General features: G+C 46.9%; 1 protein-coding gene across 1 annotated transcript in view; it reads left to right on the top strand.

Annotated features, from left to right (window-relative positions):
- Nucleotides 1-1143: 1143 nt before the first annotated feature.
- The window catches only part of LOC140394554 (uncharacterized), a 103582-nt gene continuing 77690 nt past the window's right edge, over nucleotides 1144-27035 (top strand). Inside the window, exons 1-7 of the mRNA XM_072481912.1 lie at nucleotides 1144-1266; nucleotides 1657-1822; nucleotides 5877-5994; nucleotides 6115-6233; nucleotides 17963-18162; nucleotides 22419-22541; nucleotides 25310-25454. Of these exons, the coding sequence (XP_072338013.1) occupies nucleotides 1211-1266; nucleotides 1657-1822; nucleotides 5877-5994; nucleotides 6115-6233; nucleotides 17963-18162; nucleotides 22419-22541; nucleotides 25310-25454 (927 nt within the window). The 5' untranslated portion in view covers nucleotides 1144-1210. The remainder of the gene's footprint in view (nucleotides 1267-1656; nucleotides 1823-5876; nucleotides 5995-6114; nucleotides 6234-17962; nucleotides 18163-22418; nucleotides 22542-25309; nucleotides 25455-27035) is intronic.

Consider the following 27035-nt stretch of genomic DNA (forward strand, 5'->3'; position numbering starts at 1 on the left):
ACGAATGCAACTGTCTCGTGCACAGCACAAGGCGGCTCATGACTCCCGTGCAGCTGATCTCCCTGCTCTGGCTCCAGATAACAACGTCCGCATCCATCTTCCAGATGGTGGCTGGTCTGCAACCGCTGTTGTCCTTCGGCAGGTGGCTCCCCACTCGTTCCTGGTTCGTCTACCGGATGGCTCCATTCTGCGCCGCAATTGATGTGCCCTTCGTCTCGTTCCGCGCTCGCTACGTGATCCTCCGCCAGTGCCAAGCCCTCCTGTTGACCCTGACCTGGACTATGCAGAAATTCCGGTCACTCTGCATCCTCCTCACTCTGATGCAGTCTAGCCCGCTCCTCAGCCGACGGCTCCCGACCCACCCTTGAGGCGGTCAACCAGAATTCGTCGCCCACCTCAGAGACTTAATTTGTGAACTTTGTGGACTTATGGACTTTCTGATTTGTTCTGTTCTTCCGTTTAATCGTCCAAGTGGTTTGTATATAGTGTTCATCTCGTTATTCTTGTGACACACTGTTTTTCTGCACCAGGCACCTTCCCATGTAAATAGCTTAGTTTTATGTACATAGTCCTGTAAATAGTTCGCACACACATAGTCAGGAACATCGAGTTGCAGCTAGGAAGGAGGACAGAGCTCACAGCCTGCAACACAGACATTCACCATGTGCTGAGTGCATCGACTGGTTAGGACAAGGCAAAGGTCTTTAGTTAAAACTAGTATCGTATTAACCCACAGTCTAAGTAAGTTTAAACGGTTAATGATTCAATAAAATAGCGTTGCACTATTTCAAGTGTTGGTGATCTGTATGTGATCCAGAACACCCAACACTTCAGGGCTATCCATGATTAACCACGTGTTGCTTCTTGCTAAGGTTGCCTCGTGTTATGCATTCTGAGAGCTGAAAAATGTCATGAGGCTAATTGCTCTATTATTACCCAGTTTATCTTATTTCTTATATTACTTGACCTCATCTTTTGTCTGAGGTTAAGAGCTACTTAAATATTTTGATGCTATTTAATTTGTATAAGAAAGGAACACATTTTGAGCCTGAGATACCACGGCCTTCACCAGTGAAGGTGAGAAGTAAATCATTGACTAATCACAGGTATAAAAACACCCAGGCTGCATCCGTCTCCAGCACAATTGAAGAAATTGTGCGAATCACGTCAGCCGGTTACAGTTTTCCACAAGCTCACAGCAAGAAGCAACATGAAGTGGTTAATCCTTTCACTGCTCTGCATCCAGCTCTCTGACTGTCTCCACAGGTCTGTTGTTAAACCAGCAATTGTGCATTTTCTTTTGATGTGCGGAATGATCTGAGCTGCGCGCAGAACAATACTTTTCACTGTACCTCTGTACACATGACAATAAACCAATCCAAATCCAATCGAATTGATATCAGCCAATTCGTGCACCGTTGCGTACATCAGGCACCCACTATATTCCAATAATTTCACAGGATTTGCTCATTTAGGAATTGATTAAGAAAATCCTACCTGTGATCTATTTGAACTTGTTGAGTTTAGTTAAACGCCACATGGATTAACTTACTGTTGCCGCTTTGATGGTGTGTTTGTGAGCTGAGATGTTCAAACCAGAAAGAAGATTAAACGGTAAGACTGCTCCAGTGATCTATTCACTCTTTATCATTTCAGAATGCCTTTACACAGAGGGAAGTCTATGCGAGACGTCCTGGAGGAGCGCGGGGAGCTGAAGCATTTCCTAGAAACTCACAGGTTCGATCCAGCCTTGAAATACCGAGCGCTGTTCCCAGATTTACCAGCTCAGATGGGAAATGAACCACTTCTGAATTCCTTGAATGTAAGTATGAAGTCAGTCCACTTTAGAAAGAACTAAAACACCCATGGTTACTTCATATTGTTGTGAGAGAGGTGTTTTCAGAACCCCAAAATGTATCATGGAGTTCACCCAACTCCCACCTTTAATGGATTGTTGCTTTTGAAAGCACACGGCTTGTTCTCCAGGTGTGATATTACAATTATGGACATGTGGTTTTTAAAACAAAACAATGTTTATTCCATGAACTCAAATTAACCTTTTAAATAAACATTGGATCTCTTAACACCTCTTACTTCAAAGATAACCCCGAAAATCATACAACACTACCCAATCCTGCAAACGGTTCCTTTACAAATCCAAAAGACTTAACAAATCCTTCAAACAGAAGCACATTAGTTTTATATTCAATACTGAGACCTTTTTACAACTCCGATTTCACCAAAGGATTAGGAGATAATCCTTCATGGCAGAGATCACCAGCAATGCAGCTCACAGCCACATCCAAGCTTTCTTCAAACTGGCTTTCTCCTTTCAAGCAGCTCAATGCAAAACAGCCAGACACGTTTCAGCTGCACTCTCTCAAAACTGAAACTAAAACTTCAAAATGGCCGAGCTGGAGCCCCGCTCCACCCACACTCTGACATCACTGCATTTCTTAAAGGTACATTGCTTAAACATCCATTTCTTAAAGGTACTCTCACATGACAATATGTCGAAGGGGATGTGTTTCAGTGGAGGCTGAGTATCCTACACATCTAGCTATTCAGGGGTAAGCACTGCTGCCTCGCAGAGCCAGGGACATGGTTTAATTCTGACCTTGGGTGACTGTCTGTGTGGAGTTTGCACGTTGTCTCCGTGTCTGCGTGGGTTTCCTCCGGGTGCTCCAGTTTCCTCCCCACACTCCAAAGGTGTGCAGGTTAGGTGGGGTGACCATGTTAACCTTAGTGACTAGGGATGTGCAGATTAGGGTGGGGGGAAGTGGGCCTGGGTAAGGTGCTCTTTTGGTGGGTCGGTGCAGACTCAATGGGCCAACTGGCCTCCTTCTGCACTGCAAGGATTCTCTGGTTCTACTTTGTGTCTATTTTTATGGCAGAGAACTTGGAGCATTTCCCAAAGAATTTGGAAAATGATGAGGTAATAGGGAGGGATGAGTTTAATACAATCACCACCACCAGGGAAAGGGCGCTAGGAAAATGATTAGACCTAAAGGCTGACTAGTCCCCGGGACCAGATGGTCTACATACTAGAGTCTTAAAAGAATTGGGGGCACAGGTTGCAGGTTCATTAGTTATAATCGTCCAAAGTTTCTTCAATTCTGGAAAGGTTCCAGCAGACTGGAAAATAGCTACTGTAACAGCTCGAATTCAATAAAGGGGCAAGGCAGGTAGCAGGAAACTGTAGGCCAGTGAGTCGAACATCTGTTATGGGGCAGTGTCAGAATCCATTATTAAGGGGGTGAGAACAGGTAAATTATGAATTGATCAGCGAAGCCGATATGGTTCTGTGAAAGAGAAATCATGGGGAACTGATCTATTAGAGTTTTTGACCAGATAATATTCAAAGTGGTCAAAGGGGAACCTGGTGGAATCTGAAAGGTATTTGACGAGGTACCACGTCGAAGCTCACTGAACAAAATGAGAGCACATGGTGTAGGGGATAACATATCGGCGTGGATGGATGATTGGTTGCTAACAGGAAGCAGAGAACCGGGATAAATGGGTCTTAAGGAAGAACAAAGAACAATACAGCACAGGAACAGGCCCTTCGGCCCTCCAAGCCTGAACCTTGGCCAAAACCCTCAGTCTTGCTCAGATTGATAAACTGTAATTAGCGGAGTACCAGAGGGACCAGTGTTGGATCCTCAACTTTTCACAATTTACATCAACGATTTGATGAAGGGCCCGAGTGTACAGTAGCTCAATGTGCTGATGACACCTCGGTAGGAAGGAAAGTAAAATGTCTGCAAATGGAGGGAGCAGGTTAATTGAGTTGGCAAAAATTAAATAATGCGGGAAATGTGAAATTCTTCACATTGGCAGGAAGATTAGAAAAGCGGAATACTATTTAAATGGAGAGAGATTGCATAACTCAGTGGTACAGAGAGACCTGGGCATCTTGGTACATGAATCGTATTGGCCTGAATTTCACACTCACCCACCAGCAGATTTTAGACAGGGGAATTAGCATGATATAGCATAAGTGTGCTTCCCGCTAAGCTCCCCCCTTCGTCCCATCCTTTCAGTGATTTTATGCTGGGTTATGGGGGGAGCCCCAAAATAATTGAATTTTGGCCTTGCGTGGGAAGGGTAGGGCATTCAATAGAAACCCCCTTTCTAACTTTGGGCACCCCCACCCTCTTAAGGTTCGTGGCCAGTGGACTTCCCTCACCCCCCTACGGTCTCCCCCCCCCCCCCCCCCCAACACCCCAAACTCCCACTATCCAGCCTCCCAATTCTCCCCCCCTGTGAGACCCTGGAAAAGCACCTTTACCTGCACTCCTGGGAGAAAGGCTCCAGGGAACACCTGGAATTCCATTTGTGTCCACTTCACCTTCTGGCGCTGCAAAACCCAGAGAGCTGCCAGCCAATTAGGTTAGACGACAGGCCCCAAAGGCGGGACTTCCTTATAAGTGAAGGGCATTGGGAAATCTCTTAATCCATAAACTCCTGGCCATAAAGTGAATCATGAAGTGAGTTTAGTCGGTGATTAGGGAAGCAAATGGAATGTTGATATTTATTACAGAGGTAGGGAGGTACAGCTGTACAGGGCCTTGGTGAAACCGCGTGTGGAGCACTGTCTGCAGTTTTGGTCTCCTTCTATAAAACAAATCTGCTTGTATGACAGTTTGACCTCAGTTTTCACAATAGTACTCCCTGAGAGCTCAATCACATACTCGTGTCTTTCATATGTGTACTTTCTCTATCTCCTTGATAGCTGGCTGATCAAACTTTTGATGGGACAATGAGTGATTTCTTTGCCAATGCATGAACAGAGAGACTAAAGATTCTGATCATATTAACTCGTTTTGATCAGTCCCATTATTTTCACCTAACAATACAAAATAATAAATATTCAATACTTTCTCACATTAGTGAGGCAAGGCCGCACAGTGGTTAGCACTGCTGCCTTACATCATAGAATCATAGAATTTACAATGCAGAAAGAGGCCATTCGGCCCATCGAGTCTGCACCAGCCCTTGGAAAGTACACCCTACTTAAGACTCTGCCTCCACACTATCCCCCCAACCCAGTAACCCCACCTACCCTTTTGGATACTAAGGGACACTTTAGCATGGTCAATCCACCTAACCTGCACGTCTTTGGACTGCGGGAGGATACAGGAGTGCCCGGAGGAAACCCACGCAGACACGGGGAGAAAGTGCAAACTTCACACAGTCACCCGAGGCCGGAATTGAACCCGGGACCCTGGAGCTGTGAGGCCGCAGTGCTAACCATTGTGCCACAGTACCTCCCCCTTACAGCCTCTCTCCCTGCAACCTCCTATTCCCACCTAGGGAGCAAAATTCATCAGCCTAATTTGCAATGATCAATGTGTCACAGGAACCAAATAGGCACAGCAGCAAGGAGTCTCAATAATCTGAGCTAACGGGTGGTATTTTCCAGCCCTTCCCATCACGGGTACCCCAGCGTGGGCAAGCGATCCATACAAAACACTGTAGACCGAGCGGGACCAGGAGATGAGGCCAGTAGACAATGGTCAGCAGCTTCCGTCAGCAGGAAATACATTGTTGAAAATCTCAAGCAACACTTTGATTCTGTGACCAACTGAAATCTATTCTACCTGTCCACGATCTTCTGTCCTGTGACCTTAGCCCCTGGAGAACAAAGCCAATTGTATTGTAAGATATTTCCAGCAAGAATTCCATCTCCACATTCACCATGGTGCCACAGGAAGATACCACAAAGCTTGAACATCACTTTGATAAGCGCAAGAGCTCATCAGAAAATGCACAGTTTTGGTGTTTTTTATGGCGATCTTTGGTTTCAGTTATGGTCGTTAGCCTTGAATTCACGTAAATAAAATCCAGTTCTTGTTTTCCAAATCACTGTATAGACTTACTACTACGGATACATTACTGTGGGTACCCCACCCCAGAGCTTCACTGTCCTGTTTGATACTGGTTCATCCAACCTTTGGGTCCCATCAGTCTACTGTAACACTAGATCATGCGGTAAGTGAAGATAACATGTGATTACTTGATTAGAGCATGTTTTTAAGATTCTAACTCCACTGACTTTCTATGGAACCTGAATTCTGAAGTAATAGGTGATGATTCTTTTATCTCTTTCAGATAACCATGCAAAATTTGATCCAACTCAATCCTCAACATTCAGTTCAAATGGAAAAACGTTCAGTATATCTTATGGATCCGGCAGTCTGTCTGGATACTTTGGATATGATACAGTGAATGTAAGTAGTGAACAATATGCTACCAATATGCATTGAGCACTTCATCTCCAAGTTACCCCTGGACATCAGTTTTGCAATGGTTTTGTCTCAATATTCAGTCTTCAATGTGTATGAGCGTCATCCCATGTTAATTGAATAAAGTAACATTCATAGAACCATAGAATCCCTACAGTGCAGAAGGAGGCCATTCAGCCCATCGAGTCTGTACCAACACTTCGCAATGGCACCCACCTAGTCCCAACTCCCCATCCCCATTACCCCACCGAACCTTTGTCACTTTGGAGCAATTTAGTATGGCCAATACACCTAACCTGCATTTCTTCAGACAGCATTGTACTGACAGTGTTATGGGCCACGGTTTAGAGAACCCCAAAGTGTATCATGGAGTTCACCTGACCCACAACTTTTAATAGATTGTGGTATGGGGAGCACACGGCCCACTCTACAGGTGTGGTACTGCAGAAATGGAAAATTATTTTTTAAAGCAAAACAATGTTTATTCTATGAACTCAAGTTAACCTTTTTAAAACATACAGTGAACATCTTAGCAACCATCAATTCAAATACAACCCCCAAAGAATACAACACTAAGTAATCCTTAATAACTTCCCAAACAACATCCAGAAGACAAAAGAAACATCTTTTAACAGAAGCACATTAGGTTTATATTCACTACTGAGAACATTTATAATTCTCAATTCACCAAATGATCAAGAGATAGTCTTTTCATAGAAGAGAGAACAGCAGTACAGCTGCTTTGTCTGACTTCAGCTCCAACACTGAAAATGAAACTAAAACACACCCTGCAGCAAACATCCCAAGACAAAAGTAAAAAGCTGACAGCCCAGCTCCACCCACTCTCTGACATCACTGCAGTAATAAACACACATTTCTTAAAGGTACTCTCACTACAGATATTTATATACACACCCATTTATAAACACCCATTTCTTAAAGGTACTCTCACATGACACCTCCCCCCAAGAAAAAAAAAACCATCAACTTCAAGATGGTTTAATTTTTCACCTTTTCACTATCCTTGAAGAAATGCACACATTAAATATACATTTTCGTTTCAAAAAACAACACACGCAATTAGGTAGAATAATATATTCCATTTCTTTTCCGTTCTTCTTCCTCCAACTGAAACTGCTTCCGTTCATTTCTCTACGCCTCGGCATTTCTCTTTAACGTCAGATACTTTAGTTCACTGAAATTTTGGACGTTTCTTCAGCAAGCCTATCAGTGGAGCAACCACGCTGCAAAGCTTTTTCACCAATGTTCGATCAAATCCACTTATGCCAAGAAATCGCATTATTTCCCTTCGTTTCCAGGGTATTGGAAACTCCTCAAGTAAAGTGACTTGGGCTTTTCACTTTTGGTTAAGTTTATCACCAAATCCGCCTCCTGAAGTTGATTGAATAATTCCATCAGATGTTTTAAATGCTCTTTCCATGTCTGGCTGAAAATTATCAGATCGTCGATGAATACCGCACAATTGGGTAATCCTGAAACAACTTTGTTAGTTAACCGTTGAAATGTGGCTGGGGCGTTTTTCATGCCAAATGGCATAATTTTGAATTGGTATATACCATCTGGAATCACAAAAGCTGAAATCTCCTTCGCCTTTTCGGATAAAGGTTCGCCAGTAACCTTTAAGTAAATCCAGTTTGCAAATATAAGCCGATTGTCCCACTTTTTCAATGCAATCCTCCAAATGTGGGATAGGTTAAGAGTCCGTTCTTGTAACTGCATTAACCTTTCGTCCATGCACAACCGTTGGGTACCGAGCGGTTTTGGTACCATCACTATAGGTGAGCTCCATTGGCTGCAACCCACTTCAATTATGCCATTTTTAAGCAGACTCTCAATCTCTTTGTTAACCTGTGCAAATTTTAAAGGGTTAAGTCTATATGGATGTTGTTTGATTGGAACAGCATTTCCCACATCTACATAATGTATAGCCATTTTAGTACTTCCCAATTTATCTCTACAAACTTGCCCATGTGATATCAATAACTCTTTCAGGTCAGTTCGTTTTTCCTTGGGAAGGTAACTCAACAATTTATCCCAATATTTAAGAACATCCTCATTTTCCAATTTAATCTGAGGTCTATCAAATTCACAGTCATTTGGATTTGATTCGTCACTTTGAGTTAGAATCATTAAAACCTCCTCCTGTTTCTCCCCTTCCCTTTCAAAGTACCTTTTAAGCATATTCACATGACACACTCGATGAGTCTTCCTTCTATCTGGTGTTTTTACCATGTAATTCACCTCAGTTAATTTCCTTTCAATCTGATAAGGTCCAGAAAACCGAGCTTTTAAAGGCTCACCTACCACCGGCTACAACACTAAAACTTTATCTCCACTGGCAAAACTACGAACTTTGGATTTCTTGTCCGCGGCCGGTTTCATCACATTTTGTGCAACTTTTAAATGTTGTCTAGCCAATTTACCCACTCTATTTAATCATTCCCTAAAATTTGACACGGAATCCAATAGTGTAAATTCCAATTGCTCACTCACCAATTTTTCCTTAATCAATTTAAGTGCTCCTCTTACCTCATGACCAAAAATTAGTTCAAAAGGACTGAATTTGGTTGACTCATTTGGTGCATCCCTAATTGCAAACAGTACGAATGGAATTCCTTTACCCCAATCCTCTGGATAATCTTGACAATACGCCATCAACATTGTCTTTAATGTCTGATGCCACCTTTCTAACGCTCCCTGCGATTCTGGATGGTACGCAGTTGATTTACATTGTTTTATTCCTAAGCTATCCATAACTTCTTTGAATAACCTCGAGGTAAAATTTGATCCCTAATCCGATTGTATTTCTGTGGATAGTCCATATCTAGTAAAGAATTTAAGTAACTCCTCCACAATCTTTTTAGCTGTAATATTACATACTGGAATGGCCTCTGGAAACCTAGTAGACACGTCCATTATAGTCAAAAGATATTGATTCCCACTTTTTGTTCTAGGAAGCGGTCCTACGCAATCAATTAGGACCCTTGTAAAAGGTTCCTCAAACGTTGGAATGGGTATTAAGGGCGCTGGTTTTATCACTGCTTGAGGTTTCCCTATCACTTGACATGTGTGACATGATTGACAAAATTTAACTACATCTTTATGTAGTCCAGGCCAATAAAAATGTTTTTGTATTTTAGCTTGAGTTTTCCTTATTCCCAAATGACCTCCCACTGGTACCTCATGTGCAACTCGCAACACCTCCTTTCTATACCCTACCGGCAAAACTACTTGATGAACTTCTGCCCATTTTGCATCCGCCTGCATATGTAAAGGTCTCCATTTTCTCAAGACATCACTGTTACGGTAATAACACTCTGGTGTACACTCAGATTCCTCTTCCGTATATGCTTTCTGGTACATCGGGTTTAGTTCTATATCTTTCTGTTGTAACTCCGCCAATTTCCCTGAACTAAAAATATCCGCCTCATCCTCAACCTGTTCTTGTTCTTTTTCAACCATCTGATCAAAAATCGTTTCTGATAATTGCACTTCAACTTCATCTTCACTCTTTGATTCCTCCTCTTGTCTTAACCTGTGACTTTGCGACCTCGTTACTACACAATCCGGAAAAATCCCAGGATATTTGTCCTTCAACACTTCAGTTGTCTGATTTTCCACTGGCTTATCAACCACAGTAGGCATCACTCCCACCTGCAATCCAGCTATATCATTACTCAAGATAAATTGTATTCCTGGACAAGATAGTTTCTCTATTACTCCTACTACCACTTCACCACTCTTCACTGGATTTTCCAACCTTACCTTATATAATGGAACACTACACTTCTCACCTTGAATTCCACATATTACCACCTTTTCTGGTAACATTCTTCCCAAACTACATAACTCCTCATCTCTTACCATTAAAGATTGACTAGCCCCTGTATCTCTTAAAATTGTGACTTCTTTACCTGCTCCTCCTGATACACGTGGGTAAACTTTACCCACACAAGTCAATTCTTTAAAGAGATCTGGCACCTTCTTATCAATCACCTCTTGATCAGGTTGTCCAATCATTTGCACCTCCTTCGCTTCACTTGGGCTTTCCTTTCCCACGTTAACAAACTCCATTGTCTTATCCTGTTTTACCGCATCAGCCTTCCCAATGCTTTTCTTCAACCACCAACACTGTGACTTTACATGGCCTAGTTTATTACAGTGAAAACATTTGAAACTTTTTATTTCTTTTCCACCCTGCTGGATTTCCTTTTTAATCTGAGGTACACTCTCTTTATTGTCTCCCATCAGATCACCTTTACCACTTGAGTATTTCTCATGTCCCCAGTTTCTATCCCTCACCGGCCGAAACTGATGTCGGAAACCAAGCTTTGATTTATGAACTAATTCATAATCATCTGCCATTTCTGCTGCTAATATTGCAGTTTTAACCCTCTGCTCTTCCACATGAGTTCTCACTACATCAGGAATTGAATTTTTAAACTCCTCCAAAAGTATAATTTCTCTGAGAGCTTCATACATTTGGTCTATGTTCAACGCCCTTATCCACCAATCAAAATTATTCTGTTTGATCCTTTCAAACTCCATTTATGTTTGACCAAATTATTTCCTTAAATTTCTAAACCTTTGTCTGCATGCTTCAGGCACTAGTTCATATGCACCTAAGATAGATTTTTTCACCTCCTCATAAGACTCAGATACCTCCTCTGATAAGTGATGCAAACACTTCACTAGCCCTACCTATCAGCTTTGCTTGAATTAGTAATACCCACATGTCCTGTGGCCATTTCATTTGTTTAGCTACCTTCTCAAATGAAATGAAAAAGTCTTCTACCTTCTTCTCATCAAACCTTGGCAATGCTTGGACATATTTAAATAGATCCCCACCAAGCCTTCGACTATGACGCTCTTTCTCACTATCCTCATCACTGTCATCCAACTGTACGTTTCCCTTTATGCCTCCCAAGTTTAACTGACTGTCATGTTTCATGGCCATTTTCTGAAGTTCAAACATTCTCTTTTTATCTTTTTCCATGATCTGCATCCCCCTTTCTCCTTCTTTTTCCTCTCTCTCTTTTTCTTTTTCCTCTCTATCTCTTTCGTATTCCAGCTACTTTAATTCTTTCTCATGTTCCATTTGTTTAATTTGGAACTGAATTTTTGCCATTTCCAATGAGTCAAACTGTATCTCAGGCAACTTTAAATGCTTAACCACCGCCATAATTACCTGACCTTTTCGCATTTTGTCAGGTAATGTTAACTGCAATGTGTTTGCCAAATCTAACAGTCTGCTTTTAGTCTCTCTCCGTAAGGGACTGCGTGTTACCGTCTCCACCCCCAAAAACCTCAGAGCCTCTGAAAGAGCTATTGTCCAAAACACACTCTCCACTTAAACTGGAATACCACACCTGAAAAGCAACTGATGCACAATCAATGACCACTAAAGCGAGGTTGTAGTCCAACTAAAGGCTTTAATAAGCTAGATGTTTCCCCCAGCAGCTCAGGTACAGAATGAAGGTTGTTGGGGCGGCACGGGCTCTTATACCCCTCCTATCAGGGAGGAGCTACCATACAGCTTGACCAATAGGAAGCATACAATATCTACCAATGGTGTTCCAGCATGACCAGGTACCGTAATACCTCTACACAGATTACCACATTCACCCCCTGTTAAAAAAGAGTCCGGCGGGGGTGGTGGCCTGATATTACAACATGGTAATGTGGTAGAATTTTAGTTATGGAGGTACCGTAATACCTCCGTACAGCGTTTTGTAACTATTGACAATTATATTAACTATTTACAACTTATGATTCACACTTTAAAATGAAGCAGTCAGTCAATCCCCTGGTCGTTCTCTGTGATCGTCGAAGCTTCGGTGGTGACGCCGGTGGAGGCTCGGGCGTCTGTGACTCCAGGTGCGTGGCCTCGATCTCTGTGCAGCTTCGACACACCTAGACGGCGCTGGTGGGGAAAACGGTTGACCTGGGAAGGGAGTGTCTGCGGGGTGCGTTGGTGGGTGAGGGGGCCTAGACGGGGCCGGAGGGAGGACCGATCCTTCTGTAAGGTGCACTGGTGGAAGGGAGGGTGGGACTGGTGGCTGGGGTGTGCGTGGGGCTCCAGCGGGTGCCAGGTCTCGTAGGAAGACCGTATCTTGTCGGCCGTCGAGGTACGCCACGTAGGTGTTGGGGGTTAGTGTGGTGAAGATGGACCCTCTAGACCAACGGGTCCGACTTGTGCGCCCGCACGTGTTTTCGGAGCAGGATGGGTCCGGGAGCTGCCAGCCAGGTCGGGAGCGAGGTCCCAGAGGAGGACTTCCTGGGGAAGACAAGGAGACTACCGTGAGGTGTCTGGTTGGTTGTGGTACAAAGCAGTGAACGGATGGAGTGGAGGGCATCCGGGAGGACTTCCTGCCAGCGGGAGACTGGGAGATTCCTGGACCGTAGGGCCAGTAGGACGGTCTTCCAGACCGTTCCGTTCTCCCTCTCTACCTGTCCGTTACCCCGGGGGTTGTAACTGGTCGTCCTGCTCGAGGCAATGCCCCTGCTGAGCAGGAATTGATGCAGTTCGCCGCTCATAAAGGAGGACCCCCTATCACTGTGTATGTAAGCGGGGAACCCGAACAGTGCAAAGATGCTATGGAGGGCCTTGATGACGGTGGTTGCGGTCATGTCGGGGCAGGGGATGGCGAATGGGAACCGGGAGTACTCGTCAATCACGTTCAGGAAGTATGTGCTGCGGTCGGTGGAGGGGAGGGCACCTTTGAAGTCCATACTGAGGCGTTCAAAGGGACGGGAAGCCTTTATCAGGTACGCTTTCTCTGGCCGGTAGAAGTGCGGTTTGCACTCCGCACAGATTTAGCAGTCCCTGGTGGCTGTCCTGACCTCCTCGATGGAGTAGGGCAGGTTGCAGGTCTTGATAAAGTGGAACAAATGAGTGACTCCCGGGTGGCAGAGGTCCTCGTGGAGGGCCCGGAGGCGGTCCACTTGTGCGGTGGCACATAGAACATAGAACATAGAACAATACAGCGCAGTACAGGCCCTTCGGCCCACGATGTTGCACCGAAACAAAAGCCACCTAACCTACACTATGCCATTATCATCCATATGTTTATCCAATAAACTTTTAAATGCCCTCAATGTTGGCGAGTTCACCACTGTAGCAGGTAGGGCATTCCACGGCCTCACTACTCTTTGCGTAAAGAACCTACCCCTGACCTCTGTCCTATATCTATTACCCCTCAGTTTAAGGCTATGTCCCCTCGTGCTAGCCATTTCCATCCGCGGGAGAAGGCTCTCACTGTCCACCCTATCTAACCCTCTGATCATTTTGTATGCCTCTATTAAGTCTCCTCTTAACCTTCTTCTCTCTAACGAAAACAACCTCAAGTCCATCAGCCTTTCCTCATAAGATTTTCCCTCCATACCAGGCAACATCCTGGTAAATCTCCTCTGCACCCGTTCCAAAGCCTCCACGTCCTTCCTATAATGCGGTGACCAGAACTGTACGCAATACTCCAAATGCGGCCGTACCAGAGTTCTGTACAGCTGCAACATGACCTCCTGACTCCGGAACTCAATCCCTCTACCAATAAAGGCCAACACTCCATAGGCCTTCTTCACCACCCTATCAACCTGGGTGGCTACTTTCAGGGATCTATGTACATGGACACCTAGATCCCTCTGCTCATCCACACTTTCAAGAAATTTTCCATTAGCCAAATATTCCACATTCCTGTTTTTCCTTCCAAAGTGAATCACCTCACACTTCTCTACATTAAACTCCATTTGCCACCTCTCAGCCCAGCACTGCAGCTTATCTATATCCCTCTGTAACCTGCTACTTCCTTCCACACTATCGACAACACCACCGACTTTAGTATCGTCTGCAAATTTACTCACCCACCCTTCTGCGCCTTCCTCTCGGTCATTGATAAAAATGACAAACAGCAATGGCCCCAGAACAGATCCTTGTGGTACTCCACTTGTAACTGAACTCCATTCTGAACATTTCCCATCAACCACCACCCTCTGTCTTCTTTCAGCTAGCCAATTTCTGATCCACATCTCTAAATCACCCTCAATCCCCAGCCTCCGTATTTTCTGCAATAGCCTACCATGGGGAACCTTATCAAACGCTTTGCTGAAATCCATATACACCACATCAACTGCTCTACCCTCGTCTACCTGTTCAGTCACCTTCTCAAAGAACTCGGTAAGGTTTGTGAGGCATGACCTACCCTTCACAAAGCCATGCTGACTATCCCTGATCATATTATTTCTATCTAGATGATTATAAATCTTGTCTCTTATAATCCCCTCCAAGACTTTACCCACTACAGACGTGAGGCTCACCGGTCTATAGTTGCCGGGGTTGTCTCTGCTCCCCTTTTTGAACAAAGGGACCACATTTGCTATCCTCCAGTCCTCTGGCACTATTCCTGTATCCAATGATGACATAAAAATCAAAGCCAATGGTCCAGCAATCTCTTCCCTGGCCTCCCAGAGAATCCTAGGATAAATCCCATCATGTGCCGTGGAACAGGGCATCAGGAGGCTCGTTTAGCTTCCCGGGATGATACAAGATCTCGTAGTTGTAGGTGGAGAGTTCGATCCTCCACCGCAAGATCTTTTCGTTTTTTATCTTGCCCCGCTGTGCATTATCGAACATGAAAGCAACCGACCGTTGGCCAGTGAGGAGAGTGAATCTCCTGCCGGCCAGGTAATGCCTCCAATGTCGCACAGCTTCGACTATGGCCTGGGCCTCCTTTTCGACTGAGGAGTGGCGGATTTCGGAAGCATGGAGGGTACGTGAGAAGAAGGCCACGGGTCTGCCCGCTTGGTTGAGGGTGGCCGCCAGAGCTACGTCAGACGCGTCGCTCTCGACCTGGAAGGGGAGGGACTCATCGATGGCGTGCATCGTGGCCTTTGCGATATCCGCTTTGATGTGGCTGAAGGCCCGGTGGGCCTCTATCGACAGGGGAAAAGCTGTGGATTGACTCAGGGGACGGGCCTTGTCCGCATAGTTGGGGACCCACTGGGCGTAGTAACTGAAAAACCCTAGGCAGCGCTTCAGGGCCTTGGAGCAGTGAGGGAGGGGGAACTCCATAAGGGGGCGCATGCGCTCAGGGTCAGGGCCTATAACTCAATTTCTCACTACATAGCCGAGGATGGCTAGGTGGTCGGTGCTAAACACGCATTTGTCCTTGTTGTCTGTCAGGTTAAGGATCTTTGCGGTCTGGAGGAATTTTCGGAGGTTGGTGTCGTGGTCCTGCTGGTCGTGGCCGCAGATGGTGACATTATCGAGATACGGGAATGTTGCCCGTAAACCGTACCGGTCAACCATTCAGTCCATCTCGCGCTGGAAGACCGAGACCCCGTTGGTGACACCGAAGGGAACCCTTAAGAAGTGATAGAGCCGCCCACCTGCCTCGAAGGCAGTGTATTTGCGGTCACTAGTGCGGATGGGGAGCTGGTGGGAGGCGGACTTAAGATCCACCGTGGAGAAGACCTTGTACTGCGCGATCCTGTTTACCAGGTCAGATATGTGGGGGAGAGGGTACGCGTCCAGCTGCGTAATCCTGTAGATGGTCTGACTGTCGTCGATGACCATCCTATGCTTCTCCCCGGTCTTTACCACCACTACTTGAGATCTCCAGGGACTGTTGCTAGCTTCAATGACTCCTTCCCTCCGTAGCCTTTGGACCTCTGACCTAATAAAGATTCGATCCTGGGCACTGTACCGTCTGCTCCTGGTGGTGACGGGTTTGTAATCCGGGGTGAGGTTCGCAAATAGGGAAGGCGGATCGACCTTGAGGGTCGCGAGGCCGCAGACAGTGAGGGGGGTATAGGGCTGCCGAATTTGAAAGTTAGACTTTGGAGATTACACTGGAAGTCTAACCCTAGGAGTGTGGCCGTGCAGAGGTGGGGAAGGACGTAGAGCCGGTAATTTTTAAACTCCCTTCCCTGGACTGTGCGGTTTGCGACACAAAACCCCTTTATCTCCACTGAGTGGGAACCGGAGGCCAGGGAGATTTATTGATTAACGGGGTGGACGAGGAGAGAACAGCGCCTTGCCGTGTCGGGGTGTATGAAGCTCTCCGTGCTCCCAGAGTCGATTAAGCAGGACGTCTTGTGCCCGTTGATTAGTACTGTTGTTGTAGCAGTTGAGAGTGTTCGAGGCCGGGACTGGTCCAGGGTCACCGAGGCTAATCGCAGCAGTTTGAGTGTTCTCTTCGGGCAGTGTGTGGTCAGCCGAGCTGGGATCCTGGGAGTCCATCCAAGATGGCGGCTCCCATTGGTCGCACATGGCTGGGGGTGCACAAAATGGCGGCGCCCATCCATCGAACGTGGCGTCCGTGGGACAAGATGGCGGCACCCGGGGGCCGCACGTGGCCCTGGAGTAGGAAGTTGGTGGCGCTCGCTGGCCGCACAGGGACCGTGGAGAGGTTTGTGGTGGCTGTCCGCATTCGCCGCCGGAGACCGCGGCGACCACATGGGCCTGGCATACCACCACGAAATGGCCCTTTTTACCGCATCCCTTGCACATGGATGCGCGGGCCGGGCAGCGTTGGTGGGGGTGCTTGGCCTGCCTGCAAAAGCGTCCCGGATCAAGAGTTCTGTGTGGTCGCTCGCCGAAACTTGCGGGCAGCTGCAGTGTCTCCCCAACACCAGGAGTGCACGGTAGAATTCTTCCAACGATTCCCCAGGGATTTATCGCCTCGTTGCCAGCAGATGCCGGGCGTAGACCTGGTTTACTGGGCAGATATAATGTCCTTTTAGCAGCTCTATTGCCGCATCGAAGTCTTCTGCGTCGTCGATGAGGGTGTAAATCTCCGGGGTAACCTAGACTGCAGGACTTGCATTTTCTGTTCACCTGTGGGTGTGTTTTCGGCCATTGCGAGGTGTCCTTTAAAACACGCCAGCCAGTGCTTGAAGATTGCCGCAGAGTTCGCCGCGTGGGGGCTGAGTTGCAGACACTCCGGCTTGATTCAGAGCTCCACCCTTTTAAATCCAGCTTATTAAATTGATGCACAATCAATGACCACTAAAGCGAGGTTGTAGTCCAACTGAAGGCTTTAATAAGCTAAATGCTTCCCCCAGCAGCTCAGGTACAGAATGAAGGCTGCTGGGGCGGGCTCTTATACCCCGCATTGCAGGGTGGAGCTACCATACAGCTTGACCAATAGGAAACATACAATATCTACCAATGGTGTTCCAGCATTACCAGGTACCGTAATACCTCGACACAGACTATCACAGCAACCACAATATGCTCACCCCTCACTGACTTTAAGTTCACTAAGCCAATCCAATAGATAGACTTTTATATTCTCGAGTCCCCAATTTGTTATCGGCCAGGGTTTAGAGAACCCCAAAGTGTACCATGGAGTTCACCTGACCCACAACTTTTAATAGATTGTGGTATGGGGAGCACACGGCCCACTCTACAGGTGTGGTACAGCAGCAATGGAAAGGTATTTTTTAAAGCAAAACAATGTTTATTCCATGAACTCAAGTTAACCTTTTTAAAACATACAGTGAACATCTTAGCAACCATTAATTCAAATACAACCCCCAAAGAAGTGATCTTGCCTTGTGAGCAGTTTGATCAAGGCACAAATTGCCAAAACTATTTTGAGGAGGGGCAGGCAAATGGATGGAGTCAATTGTCAGCTCAGTCACAAATGCTTCTTTCAATGCACTATTTTTCATTCTCTTTTATTCTTCCCAAGGTTGCCGGCATATCGATTTCAAACCAGGAAGTGGGCCTGAGTGAAAATGAACCAGGCAGTAATTTTTATTATGCTCCATTTGATGGGATTCTTGGTCTGGCATACCCAGCGCTCGCGAACGGCGGAGCTACGCCTGTGTTTGACAACATGATAAGTGACAACCTGGTGGAACAGCCTCTGTTTTCTGTGTATTTGAAGAGGTAAGATACAAGAGTGAGGGACCAATAGATTAAGATGCCTTCAATGACATGTCATGGATTAATGGGAGTTTAGGCCGATGCCTACAACACCACAGAAAGGTTACTGCGCAGGAAGAGGCCATTCAGCCCATCGTGTCTGTGCCGGCCATAAACGAGAAAAAAGAAACTAGCCGCTCATTTTAATCCCACCTCAAATAAGTCACCCTGCAGCCTCCTCTGTTCTAAGGAAAACAACCCTCGCCTGTCCAATCTCTCCTCACAGCTGCAAGTTTCAGACCCCGGTGTCATCCCTGTAAATATCCTCTGGAATCTCTCCAGAGCGATCATGTCCTTCCTGTGATGTGGTGACCAGAACTGTACACACAACTCCAGCTGTGGCCCAACCAGCGTTTTATACAATTCCAGCGTTACATCCCTGCTTTTGTATTCAATCCCTCGCCCAATAAAGGGAAGCATTCTATATGCTGTCTTGACCACCTTGTCCACCTGTCCCGCAGAGATAGAAAGTTTTCAGTTTGTATCTTCTTGAGTCGTCAAAAGTGAATCACAAATATAAGTGTCTGTCTGCTCAGTATGAAACCCCCGTGCACCCTAGCAACACAGTCTGTGTCGTCTGATTGATCCCCTTGCGTCCAATTACAAAGTACCGCTAAGTAAAACATCCATTTGTGGGGCGAAAAATTGGGGCTACTGGTAAGAATATAACACGTCCTCGCTGAAAAGGGAGGTTTGGCCTTTCCACCAAGTACATGCAAAAACATGGAGGCCGAAGAAATTGAGTTGTTTTATACACCAGTTCAACATACAGTCCCTGACCGAGACTATTAAGAAGGAATAGAAGCAGCCATAGGCCATACAGTCCCTTTAGCTTGTTCCACCATTCAATAAGATCGTTGTTGATTCAATTACATCATTGCTGATTCAATGACATCATTGCTGATTCAATAAGATCATTGCTGATTCAATGACATTGTTGCCGATTCAACAAGATCATTGTTGATTCAATGACATCATTGCTGATTCAATGACATCATTGCTGATTCAATAAGATCATTGCTGATTCAATGACATCGTTGCCGATTCAACAAGATCATTGTTGATTCAATTACATCATTGCTGATTCAATGACATAATTGCTGATTCAATAAGATCATTGCTGATCTTTGGCCTCAGCTCCACTTTCCTGCCAATCCCCATATCCATGATTTACTTGGAGTTCAATCATGTATCTATCTCTGCCTTGAATATATTCGACAGCAGAATATCCACAGCTGTCTGGGGTACAGGATTCTGTCAATTCGAAAACCTCTGAGTGAACATTTAATGGGCAGAATTTTCCGATATGTTTCGAAGTGTGGGTCTCGACGGGAAAACCAGGGAGAATCCCGCTGGCACTGTCGGTGAGAAAGCTCGCTGTGTATTCAACCTCTTTCAGGGAATTGCTTTTCCCCGCAAGTTTCAGGCCTTGCCCATGGCGACCTGCTCTGATTCGCTCACCCCACCACTTCCTAATCTCTGCCCTCAGTGGGGCTCGCCATTTAAATGGCTCCCCAGCACTCGTTCCAAGACTAATCGGGGGGCGGTGGGGGGTGGGGTCTCACAGGAAGACTGCACCGTAATCCACCGAGGGAGCCATCAGCAAACTTCTGGATAGGGTCTAGCTAGCAGAGGGGCAGACCCTTGGTCAGGCAGACGTCCCGGACTCGAAGGGAAGTGGATCGATAGGAGTGCAGCCTGTGGCCTTCCACCCAGGAGACCCTGTGAGCAACACCCCTCTAACTGGCACGCTAACGAGGGCCAAACCCGTGTTCCCAAAAGCAGGCCCGGACCTTCAAGGTCCCAGCCCCCCAGGGGACACCCACCAAGGTTACCTCAGGCAACAAGGCATGGGGCAGTCAGCAGGCCGCCTCAGCCTCAGCTATGGATACTGGGGATACACCTAGACACAGTGGGAGGGTGAGGAAGAGTAAGAAACTGTCAGCCTGGTGTGGGCACAGGTGAACCGAGGCAGTATTAGAGAAAAGTCATCATTGTAATAACCAGCTAGCACTAAAAATCATTTTGATCACCCATGAAGAGGCACCACACTGTCATGTCATGGTGCCCTGCTCCGCAAACCCCAACGCAAACACACCGCTTCCTCCCTGTGCAGTGAGAGAACGGTAACGCTCTGTCTCTCCCATCTCCCAGACTGATGATGCAGTAATGTCGCACCGCTCGTGGTCAGGCACCCCCCAGCCCCAAGCCCCATCCATTAAAAAGTTACCCCCCCCCCCCCAGCTGCGATGTGTCATTCCGCCTCTCTGGGCCCCTAGGTCACCCCGTTCAGTGGCTGGTTGCGATCAGCTCTCTGTCAGACAGAAGTCAGAGATTTGACTGAGGGAACGAGGAGCATCGCTCTGTCCTCGCTGCACAACATCATCCTCCTCCTGCAGTTTCCAGCCAATCGCTTTAGCGCCCTGCCCGTGAATGGTGTAACCATAGCGATGCTACAGTGTCAGGTGGTGCAGTGAGCAGCAGATTAACAATGATGTGGGCCACCCTCTGGGGCTGTGTTGGAGGGCTACTCCAAACAGTCTAAACACTGAAACCGCACCTGGAGCAAAGAAATTACCTGCTCGACCAGCGCGCACGGTGACGCATGAGCCTCGTGTAGCGAGTCTCAGCAGGTGTTTGGGTTCTCCACACTGGCGCCATCCCCCACCTCCTGAGGGGGTACATTTTGTCCCCAACAAGCCGCCCTCTCAGCCGCTGCTCTCCCTCAGAAACGGCTGGGATCCGCAAGCCTCCCGGGATGTAGGTTTCATGGATTCTCCACGGGAAACGTTCCACACTATCTGAGCATTGAGGGAGTGGGAAGCCTTGCACTTTACAAGTGGCACTCCATTCTGCCATGGGGAATGCAGAGACACGTGACTGCAGTCAATGGCGCCCTGCACTTCAGGTGAACCCCATGGTCCTGGCTGTCATAATATACACCAGTATATCATGGTGCAGACACACATACTGATGGACACACAGCGGGACCAATCAACACACACAACACCGCAGCCAATCACCAGTTAGAGCACACTCACTATAAAGACAGAGGGCATCAGAGTTCCCGCTCATTCGGGATGCAGCCTCCTAGAAGGACAGAGCTTATAGCTTACAGCACAGATCTTCACCATGTGCTGAGTGCATAGACTGGTTAGGACAGGCATAGGTCTTTAGTTTAATCTAACATCGTGTTAACCCACAGTGAAAGTATGTTCAACAGTTTCTAACTTAATAAAATAGTGTTGCACTATTTTAAGTGTTGGTGGCCTGTATGTGCCCCACGGATCCAGAGCGCCCAACACATCACTGGCATCCTGGAGCGCCCAGTTCTGGTCAAAGTTGGTGAGCATGTAAGCCTTGACAAATAACGCATCTGTGACCTCCCTTATGCACTTGTGTGTGGCGGCCTGGGAGATGCCCAGGGCAGCACGGTAGCATTGTGGATAGCACAATTGCTTCACAGCTCCAGGGTCCCAGGTTCGATTCCGGCTTGGGTCACTGTCTGTGCGGAGTCTGCACATCCTCCCCGTGTGTGCGTGGGTTTCCTCCGGGTGCTCCGGTTTCCTCCCACAGTCCTAAGATGTGCAGGTTAGGTGGATTGGCCATGATAAATTGCCCTTCGTGTCCAAAATTGACCTTAGTGTTGGGTGGGGTTACTGGGTTATGGGGATAGGGTGGAGGCGTTGACCTTGGGTCGGGTGCTCTTTCCAAGAGCTGGTGCAGACTCGATGGGCCGAATGGCCTTCTTCTGCACTGTAAATTCTATGATTCTATGATTCTATGCCGCATAGCGCACCCATGCAGCCCAGAAATGAGCTGCTGTCACAAAGGTTCAGAGCGGTAGTTTCTTTCAGGGCCACAGGCAACGGGTAACTGCCCAGTCGATCTGGTGCCAACCCTTGCAGCACCTGGCACAGGTGGTCTACCATCCCTCGGGACAGATGCCGTCTTCTCCGGTACTGGACCTCTGGCATGTGGAGATGGGGGATTCTCTGGCAGTAAACCCATGGCCGCGTTTCCTGATCTTTGTGGGATTCATTGCACGTGTTGCCGTTTTCGCTGCTGGCTAACATGGGCTCAAAATTCCACCCAATGTTTCAGAGGGTTGGGGAAGAGGGAAACGAGTTTCAGTCAGGAGCTAGAAAGTAACTGAGGGGGAGAGTTGTATTGGACTATGAAATGCACTAAGTGACCCTGAAATATTTCATTGATTCCAGGAATACAAATAGCCAAGATGGAGGTGAAGTGATATTTGGCGGAATCGACAATAGCCTTTACTCAGGTCAGATTACCTGGGCGCCAGTTATTCAAGACGTGTTCTGGAGCATTGCCATACAAGGGTGAGTGAGAAACAAATGATACAGTTGAACAACTACCCTCTCTGCAGACTGGTACTGGGTGTGAATCCCTTGAAGGATCGCAGCACATTTCTGTAATGGGATCCCCGTTCAAAAGTAAAAAGAAGCTTTTACTGCCACTCCAGAATAAAAATGCATTGACCAATAATTTATATAAAGTTTCTGAAAGCTTTGGCCCTTGATTACTTCAACGACTTACAGGCAGATTTGTAAGTGAAACACAAAACTGTTTATTTATAAGGCACGCAATAATTATAATAGAACAATGGCCAGCTAATCCACTACTCCCTCATTTTGCCGTCCCACGCTCCACCCAAACACACACAAGACAGACACACACAGAGGGAAGGGGAGGGATAAAAATAATAGGAATTAAAATATGAAATAGAAGATAAGTGTCCTTGCTTCAGATAATAATGATCTTTTATTGTCACAGTATGAAGTTACAGTGAAAAGCCCCTAGTCGCCACATTCAGGCACTCGATCGGGTAAGCTGGTACGGGACTTGAGCCCGCGCTGCTGGCCTTGTTCTGCATTACAAACCAGCTGTCTAGCTCACTGAGCTAAACCAACCCATTACCGCAATAAGCTGTCCTTCCAGGATGCGGAATGAGTGAAACCAGCGGTTGGATTACTAATGAGGATCTTCTGCCAGTAAAATTCAGTCAGAACTCTCAGGCTTCAGAATTCCCTGTGGGGAGTCACTTTCACCTTTATTAACCTGGGCCTTCACTCCAAAAGAATAGCCTAAAGTCTGTGCAATTCGTATTTATGTCCAACTCCCCCGGAATGTCTAAAAACCTTTTTGTGATAAGAGCAGAGCTCCCCACACGAGAATTCAAAAAGGGTTTTCAAACTACTGACCCTGCCTGCAGCTGGTGCTGGACTGGATTTTCTGTGCAGCTCAAACTGGCTGTGCAGAGAGAAAAGTCTTTCCTCTGGACCTTCAGAAATAATCGATCAGGTGAGAGAGATATGAGAGTTGTGATGCTCCAGCTTCTGTACAAAATGAAACTAAACCCTGGAAACAGAGTCTCACTGAGGAAAGAACACTCCAGAACGGTCAGCACCAATCTGAAGTAGCTCATTTGCTGCCTGCCAAGTCCATCAAGAGGTGACATCACTAATATCAGACCAAACAGCACATCCTGCTGGAGTGCCATGTTTTTTTTTTAAATTCAAGGTAAAGTCCATCTTAACAGCATAGGTCTCATTAATTGTCCAGGCAAAAAAATTGAAAAGCCAACAAGGGACAGACGGGGATTAACAGTAGGTTCCTTACAGTGCCTTATTCTAACATTGCTTGAGACTTTATTCTAGATCTGGAGGAATTTGCGGCAAAATAGAATCACCATTAATCACCACAAGCCCACCCTTTTTAAATCAAACTCAATCCCATGCACTGAAGTTTTCATCCTATCCTGAAATCTCTTCATCTACCTGAAATGCAGCTTGCTGCGTCTTGAAGCCAATTATACTTCTGCTACCTTCTTGAATAACTTACTGCGCAAGATTGCATTCAATAAATTTTTATAATTTTCCCTCTCTCTCCCAACTTCCCAATTTCTATCTCAACTCTTCAGCACAATGAACAATTTGCTCAGGTTAACTTTGTAATTCACCAGCATGAACTAAAGAGAAACCACTTTTCAATTTTCATCATTAAGAAATTAGCGAATGATTCCTTTGCAGATTTTGAGTTTTTGTGTAATTTGGTGATTTTGTAGCTATTTCAGTGCTCACTAACAGCACAGTTAAGTCCCGTACCAGCTTACCCGATCGAGTGCCTGAATGTGGCGACTAGGGGCTTTTCACTGTAACTTCATACTGTGACAATAAAAGATCATTATTATCTGTGAATGCCAATATTTCTTCTAGCTCTTTGTCCCATTTTACCTAAGCAAAAGATCAAATTACGTACTTTTATTAATTTGTGGAGGAATTGTGTTTCATATTAAGGTTAAATCGCTTGAAAGTCCTATCTTGGTTGCCTGTGTGAAATAATTTTGAGCCGTCTTGGGCAGACACCTTGAGAGTATGAATAAATGGCACAAAACTCTTCTTCAATTTGCCTTTCACTCAGAAAGCTACAGGCCGGAATTCCCCTGCCGTTGCGAGTCACTTTTCCCACTGGCAGCGCACCCCTTCCCAGCCCCCGGGTTTCCCGGCAGACATGAAATGAAAAGAAAATCGCTTATTGTCACACGTAGACTTCAAATGAAGTTACTGTGAAAAGCCCCTAGTCGCCACATTCCGGCGCCTGGTCGGGGAGGCCGGTGCGAGAATTGAACCGTGCTGCTGGCCTGCCTTGGTCTGCTTTAAAAGCCAGCTATTTAGCCCTGTGCTAAACCAGCCCCAGAATGAGGAGGCTTCAGTGTGAAATCCCACTGACATGCGGCGGGGAGACAGAATCCCGCAGCCAGCGAACGGTGCGCGGCTGAGAAACGCCTGGTTGGACAACCGAAGAATCCAGCCCATAATGATGGTTCGCAAGGGAAGTGGAAAATAGATTAACCTGCAGTCTTTTGTGGGATGTGCTCAACAGGATGGGGAAAGTGGAAATCATTTGGAGGGGGTGTGGGGCTAATTGGACGGTTCTATCAAAGACGCGGAAGAAGCACGGTGGACTAAATTGCCTCTTTCTGCGCTGTATCATTCTGCGATAATTCTATGATTGTAAGTACTGCTCAACCGCACTGCAGCCATGTTTTTGCTGCAGGAACTATCATGAATGCAATTCTTCCTTTCAGTGTGCTTATCAATGGCCAAAGTGCCTTCTGTTCCCAAGGGTGCCAAGCGGTAATCGATACTGGAACTGCCCGAATCACCGTTCCACATCAGTACTTCACCACATTGTTACAGGAACTTGGTGCGGATCAGGATCCGAGTAGTGAGGTAAGTTGTTGTAACAAATACCAATTAATTCTGGGCTGGCAGAACAATTAGGAATGTTGTACCATGCTGACAGCGGAAGGGCTGCAAATCACTAGATGTCATCAATAATTAATGTTTATCTGGTCACATTTGTCACTATTAAATAATATTTCAACGATTAATTAAAATGTTTCCTCTACAATCCTCTTCCCGCACCTCACGGTAAGCTGAGGCAGACTTTCATTTGTTTCAATAGCTTCTAATTCCCGGAACAGGGGCAAAAGTCTCCGGTATCGGCGCAATGTCCGCCGACCGGCGCCAAAAACAGCGCACATCAGTCGGGCATCGCGCGCCCCAAAGGTGCGGAATCCTCCGCATCTTGGGGGGCCTAGCCCTAACCTTGAGGGGCTAGGCCCGCGCCGGACTGATTTCCGCCCCGCCAGCTGGCGGAAGTGCCCCGCCAGCTGGCGCGGAAATGACATTGCCGGGCGGCGCATGCGCGGGAGGGTTAGCGGCCGCTAACCGCATCCCCGCGCATGCGCTGTGGAGGGAGTCTCTTTCGCCTCCGCCATGGTGGAGACTGTGGCGAAGGCGGAAGGAAAAGAGTGCTCCCATGGCACAGGCCCACCCGCGGATCGGTGGGCCCCGATCGCGGGCCAGGCCACCGTGGGGGCACCCCCGGGGCCAGATCTCCCCGCGCCCCCCCCCCAGGACACCAGAGCCCACCCACGCCGCCTTGTCCCGCCGGTAAGGTAGGTGGTTTAATCCACGCCGGCGGGACAGGCATCCTAGTAGCGGGACTTCGGTCCATCCGGGCTGGAGAATCGCAGGGGGGGGGGCCCGCCAACCGGCGCGGTGCGAATCCCGCCCCCGCCGAATCTCCGGTGCCGGAGAATTCGGCAACCGGCGGGGGCGGGATTCACGCCAGCCCCCAGCGATTCTCCGACCTGGCGGGGAGTCGGAGAATCTCGCCCCAGGTCTTTTGTCTGTCGCCAGGGTCTTGTAACTTGACAGGCGCCACTCCACATCAAGTGTAGCTCACCAGGTGTCTTTGCCACTCTCACCACCAGCCATTAGCATGTTTGAAAGGATTTGCAGGTTGTCGTTCCACCTGTTTGACCGCATTGTGAAAGCAACCTCCTTGGCCGTCAGGTTCTGGGGTGGGACCCAGACCTTTTGGCTCAGAGGCAGGGGCATTACCCACTCCACCACAAGACCATGAAGATGGTCAATAACATATATTTCCAAACAGCATGCATCCTGTTTTAAGGATTAATATTGCCTCACGGCACTTAAAGTAAAATGGATGACACAGAGGATTAGGTGTCTACGTATTCAGTTCTGCGAATATAGATTCAAATTCAATTCAAAATGACGGAACTAAAGTTTCTTCTCTCTGGCAGTTGGAAGGATCTTAAGGAAAATGAGGTTAAACTTCAATTCCTCGCACATCTACCTCAGTAACAATGGGCCTCCGAGTGCAAAGAACTCAAATATCATGTGTTGTAGGAAATGGGACTAATAGGATTGATGTAATAGGGAGTGTTCATCTTTGGTTATAGTTCATGTGCAATTCAGTCTAATGGGAGCTTCACTTTGTGT

Source organism: Scyliorhinus torazame, chromosome 17, assembly GCF_047496885.1.
Source record: "Scyliorhinus torazame isolate Kashiwa2021f chromosome 17, sScyTor2.1, whole genome shotgun sequence".
Classification (NCBI taxonomy): domain Eukaryota; kingdom Metazoa; phylum Chordata; class Chondrichthyes; order Carcharhiniformes; family Scyliorhinidae; genus Scyliorhinus; species Scyliorhinus torazame.